Raw genomic sequence first — 11181 nt, 5'->3', positions numbered from 1 at the left:
ATGTGACTATAAGAACTATTTAAACAGTTTAATACTACGTCATTGTAATAACTATTTAAACAGTTTAACAATACGTTCCTGTGACAACTATTTAAATAGTTTAACAATACGTTCCTGTAACAACTATTTAAATAGTTTAACAATACGTTCCTGTAACAACTATTTAAACAGTTTAACAATACGTTCCTGTAACAACTATTTAAACAGCTTAATAATAAGTCCCTGTAACAACTATTTAAACAGTTTAACAATACGTTCCTGTAACAACATAAAAGAAACATTATTTCTGACGCCAATCAGGACGTTTCGTATTGAGAGTCTGTGGACAAGTTACCTTTAAAGGAAATCCCTGCTGCATTCCAATTGCATATGCGTCATCAAAGATTGGGTCACCTAGCATGTGAAGGTTACAGTCAGGTTCGTTCCCCCGGTAGTAATCCAAAACTGCCGTGTCTCCGATCAGAACGTCGAGTTCGCCATTTCTTTTAGCAAGGATTAATAACAGTCAGAAAAGTCGAAACCTTCCTATTCAAGCTCAGTTTTGTAATAAGGAAAATTTTAATAATGGACAGAACAGTCGAATATTTCTACCTACTTCAGTTTTTCCGTTTATAAACGTAAAAAGATCAGTAAACAGAAGAGAAAAAAACTATTCTGTTTAACGAGTATTACAGTTTTAGAATAAAAAATTTTGATGCTATTAATAAAATATACGATTCTTTTATGACATAGAAATAACGTTATTTACAAGTTTAAAACATATCTAACCTTTTAACTTCTTCAAAATATTTAAAAGAACGTTTTCGTAGTTTTTACTCAATTAAAAATGTATTTTTTAGACCTGTCAATTTTATCAGGACTAAAATAATATGATTTAGTTTCACTATCAATTTAAAAAAATATATTAATAAACTTGAGAATTTAAAACTTTCAATTTGTATGTTAGATATTGCTTGTGGGAAACAACAACAATGATAATGTAGTTATGAGGTTTTATAAGAGCGGTAGGACTTTTTTAAATATCCCAGTTAGTATATATCTCTCTCGGTGTTTGGGTTTTGTATGTTCGTACCTTGAAGGGTCAGGTTCCCTTTGACCTCTTCCTCCTCCCCGTACTTATGTGGACTTGCAGTATTTGATAGTTATAGTTACTTCATTTTTGGGTCAGAGTGAACTGAATATTACTCCGATCCTTTTCAGGGCAATGTCCATGTATTGTGGTACACATATGGTTATTATTTTGCCCTATCAGCTGGATGTCAAGTTTGTTGGTGGCACTTTGCTTTTATTCATTATACACACACACACACACATTTTTTATTATATATTTATTATTATTTATTTTTTTATGTTTAAAATATATATTGACCAGGGAGGGATGTTTAGGGCTAACTTCATCATGTATGAGGTACCTATCTAGTTCGCATAGTAATTCGTTTTTCATCCAATTCTTATTAAAGTACATTATTGTACTATGTAGGAGTCTATCTGGTATGGTTGGTATGTTCGAGTATTTGTGAATGAATTGAGATGATATTGTTCTTGGAACTCTGTATGCAGTTGTGAGGAGTGTGTTTTGGATTGTTTGTAGTTTAGTTTTAATTATTTTATTGCTTACAGTTATCCATGCTGGAGCTGCATAGTCTATTACTGGTCTAATATATGTTTTATAGATTTTTAGTATGTTATCTGTAGATGCTCCACTGTTTTTACCAGTTAGACTCCTGGCGTAGTTGGTTCTTCGCCAGACTTTAATTTTAATTTCGTTGACATGGTTAATCCAAGTTAATTTTGAATCATAGGTTAGACCTAAAAACTTTGCCGATGTGGCAATCTGGAGTAGTGCACCATTCATATATATTTCTGGCTGTAGTTTTGTCAATTTCGTAAAGACTACGATTGTGTTTTTGCTGTGTTCATTTTTATTCTATATTTTTGGCAGTATTCACTTATTATATTTAGTTGTGGTTGTATGTTAGTGGCTGCTATCGTGGTTGTTGCGGCACTTTTCCAGACTGCCACATCATCTGCGAACTGTGAAGTGAATCCATGATTAGGATCCTTCAATGGCAAATTGTTTACATACATAATGAAGAGTATAGGGCTAACCACCCCTCCCTGAGGGACTCCAGCTTCTGGAGTAAAGTACTCAGAAGAGGTACCCTCAACATTCACTCAACACTTTGTTTTCCAAAAAGTTAGATAACCAGCGAATAATTCCACACGGTAGTCCCATTTCATTCATTCGGAGCCTTAGACCATTGTGCCATACAGTGTCGAATGTTTTCTCGATATCAAGGAAGCAAGCGACAGTGCATTCTTTTTTTATTGAAGCTATTTATTATAGTTTCGGTTAATCTAATGAAATGATCTGTCGTTTGTCTGAATTTCCTGAATCTGTTTTGTTCTTCTGGTAATTTTGATGTTATCTCCAAGAATGTGGAGAGTCTGTTATTGATTATTCTTTCGAGAATTGTACCTACACAGCTGGTCAGGCTGATTGGTCGGTAGCTATTAAGTTTATTTGCTGGCTTTCCTTCCTTATGGAACATTGATATATTAGCGAGCTTCCAAGAAACTGGGATGTATCCTGAGGATAGATATGTTAAATAGTGTTTTTAGGTAATCAAACAATTTCGGAGCGCCCTTTCTTAGAGGATGGCTTGTATTTCATCTTCACCTGGAGATTTGTTTTTTTGTGTTTTTCATTGCTTCAGTAAGTTCTGTATGGATATTTTTTTCGTAAGTATCGTGTCTTCGTAGTTTTCATGGTTTGTGATGTGTCTTGTGTTTGTCTCAGATACGCTCATTGGGAAAATTTATTCAAATTGTTTTTTATTGTTTAGTATATGGTTGGTGACTTCATTGTAAAAAATGGCCAAGCGTGTTAAGGCGTGCGACTCTGAGGGTCGCGGGTTCGTATCCCCGTCGCGCTAAACATCCTCGTCCTTTCAGCCGTGGGGGCGTTATAATGTGAAGGTCAATCCCACTATTCGTAGGTAAAAGAGTAACCCAAGAGTTGGCGGTGGGTGGTGATGACTAGCTGCCTTCCCTCTAGTCTTACACTGCTAAATTAGGGACGGCTAGCACAGATAGCCCTCGAGTAGCTTTGTGCGAAGTTCAAAACAAACAAACAATCATTGTAAAAATATGTATTCATATCTGGATCAGAATGAGTTTGAAATGTATTTTGAAGTTGAGCTTTGAAAGCTTCAGCTGTTTCTTTATTTGTGTGTGCTATTATTGTGTTCAAGTGCAGGAGATTTCTTTACGGCTGTATTATCATTGGTGAGTCTTTTCAGGTGTGTCCAGAATTTTTTCTGGTCAGTTTTATCATTCAGTTTTGAGCAGAAGCTGTCCCATTTTTTCTTGTTTTATTTGTGTTCTGATGTGATTTCTTATATTGTTTATTTGCGTTTTTATTTCTCTTATTTTATTTCTCTGTCTCTTGTTATCACGAACTGTCTTCTTAATTGTCTTCATTTTTTGATTAGGATAATTATTTCGGTATTGGGTTTCCATGTGTTGTTTGTTGTTTTGGTATTGTTTTCTTGGCTGCTTTCTGAAGGCACTCCGTTATTGTTTGATAGTAGTTATCCATTTCAATATGGGTTTTAACTTCTTTTATAACTTTATCAGGTAATAGATTGTTTAATTCCTGTTTATAATTTTGCCAATTTGCTTTACTGTAATTAAACTTTTCTTTCCTCATGGTTATATTTTTTTATGGGGGCGAGATCGAAGACGCAATATATTGGTAAGTGATCACTATTTTCCCACCTGGAAGTTTATTAGCTTTGGCTCATGTTATATGTGCAAAGGCACAGGTCAAGTATGTCACTGGAGTTAGTGGTATCCGCTGTATGTGTGGGGGTGGTATCATTTAGAAGGACTATATTGTTATCATCTATGAACTGTAGGAAACTTCTTCCATTGTTGTTTGTGTACCTGCATCCAAAGTTGACACTTTTACTATTTAGGTCTCCAATAACCATAGAGTTATGGTTGTGGGAAAAGATGTTGTTGAGTAATGCTGTGTCTAGTTGTTTATTTGGTGAGCAGTATATTCCTGTTACAGTTACTTTTGTATTGTTTATTTGCAGAATATCCACAGTAACATCTAGTAACGGTTGGTTGATTGTTTTGAATTTCGCGCAAAGCTACACGAGGGCTATCTGTGCTAGCCGTCCATAATCTAGCAGTCTAAGACTAGAGGGAAAGCAACTAGTCATCACCACCCAAATGGTTTATCAATGAAAGGTTGTGCAATACTGTTCCTATTGTCTTGCTTTGCTTCTCACAATTCAGCAAAGTTGTTTGATGAATTCTTGTTCTTCTAAGGCTTACATAGAATGTTTGTATCGGTATTTTGTGCAGGCCAGGGATGGTTGTGATTGTTTCATCGGTTTTTATTATCAAGAAGCCATTACTCCACACTTGCGTATCCTCGGGACTGTTATCTTGTTGGAAGATGAATCCATGCTCAATAAGTCATGTTCCAGAACAAAATGACATGATAGACTTGTATTTACCTGTCAGTAGTTAAAGTGCCATCAATTAGATTTTAATACACGTGGTGTCAGGTGAAAAATCAGACTATCAACAATGAGCCTTTACAGGACCTGGCTCGTCATTACACGATTGTTTGTGTTTTTATAGGTTTTGTACTGAGATGGAAACTTTTGATTGGTTGTTGTCAAACCAATCAGATTACAGATAAATTAACGACTGGTGTCTGTTTTCTGATGCGATTCATTTTCACAAGATTATGTGTATTATATCATTTTCTCTCACCGCTTTCATAATTATCTTACACAATGTACGTGTGATTTTGATTTTATCTACGTTAATAATTCAGAAATAATTTTTAGGCTTAAGAAAGAATCAAATCCAGGTCTCGTCTTTAAAAGCAACAATCTAACATCAAGAATATGTTTAACTGTTACAACTAATATTTTTGTTGATTTTCCGCCCGAAAAGATAATTAATACTTATAACTATACTCATTTCAGCAGAACTTATTACTAAGAACAGTTCTTTTCTCACCGACCTTTTCCACAACCATAGCAATATTAAACCTCCAACATGCCGTACGTCTTCTTACCTGAGTTTGTCCAGCCCATCTTCAATGCTCACAACTTCATATTTTTTCACGTGCTCCCAGAGTCGTGGATATTCCCGCAAAATATAACCTTCAGCGGCACTTCCCTTTGCTGTCCCTGTCCGCTGGTTGAAGAGCTGGAATGACAGTATAACCGATTAGTACTCTGGTAGTTAAAAGAAATTATTTTTGTTCGTTTGTTGGTTTAATTTAACTGTTTTCCACCAGATGAGTCGAGATGATTTCGTACTCTTGTTAAACTCCAATTATTCCAGACGAAGAAAGAGAGACGACATGGCTTTTATTGTCTGGAGTAATATTTGATTTTCTCTTACCTTTCGTAACCATAACTATGTGCTTGTTACATATTCAAATTATTCTAATGGTACACTAAACACAAAAAAATACTTTTAAAGTTTACATGAAAACACACCTAACAGTAAACGTTAAGAGCTCTTCAAGGCCTATAGGAGAAAGTTTAATATTAGGAACGTTAGAAATTATTGAAATTAAGAAACATTTAGTTTCATATCCATTAATTATAAACTATTTTTCACGATTATTTTTTGACAGTCGTGAGTTGTGTACACTGGAAACACTTACTGTTGCCAAGAGCAGGCACGAAAAATAGTTTTTATTCTAATCTTAAAGTGTTTTACTTTCATACATTTTTACTGTCAAGTCTTAATAAGTACAGTCATGATGCTTTACTGACTGACAGACAGAGAGAAGTAATACCTATAAATAAACACTAAATTCATTATCTGAAAATATTACCAGTCGATAAATTAAAGCAAATCAACACTTTGTAGCATATGATATCATTTGATGAATTAAAAGAACCCAACACTTTGTAGTATATGTTATCAACTGATGAATTAAAACAAGCTAACACTTTGTAGTATATGTTATAAACTGAAGAATTAAAACAAGTTAACACTTTGTAGTATATGTTATAAACTGATGAATTAAAACAAGTTAACACTTTGTAGTATATGCTATCAACTGATGAATTAAAACAAGTTAACACTTTGTAGTATATGCTATCAACTGATGAATTAAAACAAGCCAACACTTTGTAGTATATGCTATCAACTGATGAATTAAAACAAGCTAACACTTTGTAGCATATGCTATCAACTGATGAATTAAAGCAATCCAACACTTTGTAGTATATGCTATAAACTGATGAATTAAAACAAGCTAACACTTTGTAGTATATGTTATAAACTGATGAATTAAAACAAGCTAACACTTTGTAGTATATGCTATAAACTGATGAATTAAAACAAGCCAACACTTTGTAGTATATGCTATCAACTGATGATTTAAAACAAGCTAACAATATGTTGTACATACTATCAGTAGATATATTAAATGTCAGTACTGTATAGTACTAAACCAAATTCATTATAAAGTACAAAATTACTTTATAGTAGATAACTAAATGAAATCATACGTTTAAATTTCTGGTATTATTTTTTGACATTTCTAGTTACAGTAAATCATATTTTGTATTATCCACTGTGTTGATATATATAGTACATAATACTATTATTGGATGTAGTCTCACATTCTTGGGTGAAAGTGTATTTTGTTGGCTTAAGAGGAGGTCTACAACGCTTTATTAAGAATGAATTGACCATTGAGAAAGTAAGGTTTACCTTCGTAAGGTACTCCGATTACAACATGTCTTGTTTTTTGGGTTTACCAATCTCCTGGTGGTACATTATTTCTTGTTACCATGAAGATGACATATGTAGGAAACACATTATATATGGAAAAGGAAGATGGATATGTAAGTGTATAAACTAAAGAACGAATGGCTTTATGACATTTACTAATTTAGTGACAAGAAAACCGAGTATGACTCACTTCTTAACTCTAGATCCTGTTGTTTATAGTCCTAAAATACTGGTTTGGTTTCTTCTGAATTTCGCTCAAAGCTAAACGAGGGCTATATACGCTTGCCGTCCCCAATTTTGCAGTTTAAGACTAGAGGGAGGCAGCTCATCACCACCTACCGCCAACTCTTGGGCTACTCTTTTACCAACGAATAGTGGGATTGACCGTCAAATTATAACGCCTCTATGGCTGAAAGGACAAGCATGTTTGGTGTGACGGGGAATCGAACCCGCGACCCTCGGATTACGAGTTAAGTGCCTTAACCACCTGGCCATCTTAGAATATTGACCATCAAATTTTAAGAACTCTTATAATACTTGTATTACGACATACGTACTTCATAAATAGAAATATGAAAGTAAATTAATTTAACTATTTGTGTTAAATAGAAAAAAAATATTTGTTTGTCAAATACACAAAATAAAACAAATCAATTTATTAAATGTTACTTACGTCAGAATCGTACAGATCATCGACTCGTAGTTGGAAGAAAAGTCCTGCGAATAGTGCTGCTACCTTAGCGGTGGTAGCTAGCGAGAAATATCACGCTAAAACAACCCCATACATTAATGAGCACTTTGTTAGGCCAGGATTTGGGGGCCTTAAAGGCTACCAGGTGGCTGAAGAGAAGGGACCACATGACCCAGAGAGCCGATGCTAGACTAAAGTTTTTGGTTCGCTGTCTACCCCATGGATTCAGACCAAATGGACTCAACCACTCATACACAGCTGCAGCGATAGCTGTAACGTTAAGACTAGCGAATATGACGATCCAAAGTTCGATACTGAACGGTTCGAGAAAAGCAGAAAGTGGAACTGCATGTAGCCTAGAGGGCGCTAGACATGAAACCCCAGAGTGGAAGTAGGGAACGGAGAAGTCCACTTCTTGTATGGCGAGGCTGTTGACACTGTAAGAAGAGAAGGCCAGATGAGCGGCGCCACTGATCAAGTCTGCCGTGATACCATTCCAACCCTTCCCACGATTTGTTCCAAACATCCCGTCAGCCACCAGGTACAAGTCGTATTCGAAGTGCAAATCGTTAGCTACGTCCGTCAGTAAATCCATCGTTATGCCCGCGCAACAGGTCACGTTGTATCTGATTCCTTCGGACCTGCCTTGACCATAGTCGGCGAAGATGGTGGCAAGCTCTTCCTCTCTACTTGTGGTTACTTGTAAACACGGGATCCCCATTAGACAACTTCCGTTGCTAACCCGAGTAGACTGTTGGACAAATGGTGGTGCGAGGGCTGTGACCACCCGAAATCGCTTTCTTTCCTAGGGGCCAGGGAGCTCTCCTCCCTGCTCCCAACCAAAGGACGGCATCTAGACGGACGGACGGGCCACTCACATTCCCCAGGACCTTCCATGTCCCTTGCACCAAGTTCAGAACATCAAACACTGGAAAGTTGACGAAGTTGGAAGATACATTACTCGCGTTTCTTTGCACAAATCTTTCTTGGTCTAAACGATTCAGGTGTCTTTGAGAGATAAAAAAGATACGATTATTATTGATACTAAAAAAACAAGATCAATAGATCATAAAACTCCAAACCTATTAATACCAAGATAAATAGATCATAAAACCCCAAACCTATTAATACCAAGATAAAAAAATCATAAAACCCCAAACCTATTAATACCAAGATAAAGAGATCATAAAACCCCAAACCTAATAATACCAAGATAAATAGATCATAAAACCCCAAACTTATTAATACCAAGATAAATAGATCATAAAACCCCAAACTTATTAATACCAAGATAAATAGATCATAAAACCCCAAACCTATTACTACCAAGATAAATAGATCATAAAACCCCAAACCTATTACTACCAAGATAAATAGATCATAAAACCCCAAACCTATTACTACCAAGATAAATAGATCATAAAACCCCAAACCTATTACTACCAAGATAAATAGATCATAAAACCCCAAACTTATTACTACCAAGATAAATAGATCATAAAACCCCAAACCTATTACTACCAAGATAAATAGATCATAAAACCCCAAACCTATTAATACGAGCGTTTTTGAAAACTCTTTCCCCTTCTAACATTACAAACAAATATAAACAAAAGCTTTCGAAAGATGATTCTTGTTTTAGCATGGATCAAAATAATAACAGAATATAACCTTTTTAAAATAGATGTATCATGTTTTTAAATCAAAACATTTATAAATTCTGGTAACAATGATGCATCCGGGAAAATTTTAACACGGAAACAACTAAACAAGACAGCTTGACCATATATACAAGTGTATTATCTATATTTATTGCCGGCAATTAGTGGTCGTTGTTTACAAACAAGTGTCCAGCGATACCTACATTCATGCTCGCATGACACGAGTTACGGGTGAACATTCTGATTTAATCCTGGGGATAACACTTGGTTAGCACTCGTTCACTGCAAGTCAGACCAAGAATAAAACTACAATAAATGCTCTTATCAACTGGAGGACAAATGACATCATGAACTATAACTTGCTGATAAGAAAACTACTGGGGTTAAAGTATGACTGTTTCCAGCACAAAAGATATTTATTACAACGGTAACAATTGAACGAAGTGTGCCTTGCCCTAGAAGAGTTTTTATTACAACGGTAACAATTGAACGAAGTGTGCCTTGAGAAGAAGAGTTTTATTACAACGGTAACAATTGAACGAAGTGTGCCTTGCCTAGAAGAGTTTTATTACAACGGTAACAATTGAACGAAGTGTGCCTAGCCCTAGAAAAGTTTTATTACAACGGTAACAATTGAACGTGTGCCTAGCCCGAAGAAAAAAAAAAAGTTTTATTACAACGGTAACAATTGAACGAAGTGTGCCTAGCCCTAGAAGAGTTTTTATTACAACGGTAACAATTGAACGAAGTGTGCCTAGCCCTAGAAAAGTTTTTATTACAACGGTAACAATTGAACGAAGTGTGCCTAGCCCTAGAAAAGTTTTTTTTACAACGGTAACAATTGAACGAAGTGTGCTTATTCCAGAGTTTTATTACAACGGTAACAATTGAACGAAGTGTGCCTAGCCTAGAGTTGTTTTATTACAACGGTAACAATTGAACGAAGTGTGCCCAGCCCTAGAAAGAGTTTTATTACAACGGTAACAATTGAACTAGTGTGCCCAGCCCAGAAAGTTTTTATTACAACGGTAACAATTGAACGAAGTGTGCCTAGCCCTAGAAAGATTTTATTACAACGGTAACAATTGAACGAAGTGTGTCTAGCTCTAGTTGCGATTCTTGTCATACCAGCACTGAACGAAGTGGCTCTTGTACTCTAGAAAGAGTTTTTATTACAATTATAAAAGTTGAACGAAGCGTACCTAGCTCTAGAAATGTTTTATTACAATTATAAAAGTTGAACGAAGCGTACCTAGCTCTAGAATCGTTTATATTACAATTATAAAAGTTGAACGAAGCGTACCTAGCTCTAGAAATGTTTTATTACAATTATAAAAAAGTTGAACGAAGCGTACCTAGCTTCCTGAACCAACTGTTTTTATTACAATTATAAAGTTGAACGAAGCGTACCTAGCTCTAGAATCGTTTTATTACAATTATAAAAGTTAACGAAGCGCAACCTAGCTCTAGAAACGTTTTATTACAATTATAAAAGTTGAACGAAGCGTACCTAGCTCTAGAAATGTTTTTATTACAATTATAAAAGTTGAACGAAGCACCTAGCTCTAGAAACGTTTTATTACAATTATAAAGTTGAACGAAGCGTACCTAGCTCTAGAAACGTTTTATTATACTATAAAGCTGAACGAAGTTTACCTAGCCGCCTAGAAACGTTTTATTACAATTATAAAGTTGAACGAAGCGTACCTAGCTCTAGAAACGTTTTTATTACAATTATAAAAGTTGAACGAAGGTACCTAGCTCTAGAATCGTTTTATTACAATTATAAAAGTTGAACAAGCGCACCTAGCTCTAGAATCGTTTTTTACACAATTATAAAGTTGAACGAAGCGTACCTAGCTCTAGAAACGTTTTATTACAATTATAAAAGTTGAACGAAGCGTACCTAGCTCTAGAAACGTTTTATTACAATTATAAAAGTTGAACGAAGCGTACCTAGCTCTAGAAACGTTTTTATTACAATTATAAAGTTGAACGAAGCGTACCAGCTCTAGAAATCGTTTTATTACAATTATAAAAGTT

General features: G+C 35.2%; 1 protein-coding gene across 1 annotated transcript in view; it reads right to left on the bottom strand.

Moving 5' to 3' along the window:
* The window catches only part of LOC143250018 (glutamate receptor ionotropic, NMDA 3A-like), a 95269-nt gene that overhangs the window by 2220 nt on the left and 81868 nt on the right, over nt 1-11181 (bottom strand). Inside the window, 5 exon segments of the mRNA XM_076500653.1 lie at nt 335-482; nt 5105-5238; nt 7460-7531; nt 7533-8282; nt 8284-8521. Of these exon segments, the coding sequence (XP_076356768.1) occupies nt 335-482; nt 5105-5238; nt 7460-7531; nt 7533-8282; nt 8284-8521 (1342 nt within the window).

The sequence above is a fragment of the Tachypleus tridentatus genome, chromosome 4 (genome assembly GCF_004210375.1).
Source record: "Tachypleus tridentatus isolate NWPU-2018 chromosome 4, ASM421037v1, whole genome shotgun sequence".
Lineage (NCBI taxonomy): Eukaryota > Metazoa > Arthropoda > Merostomata > Xiphosura > Limulidae > Tachypleus > Tachypleus tridentatus.
The sequence above is the reverse complement of the archived record's forward strand: the minus strand, read 5'-3'. Positions and strand labels throughout refer to the sequence as shown.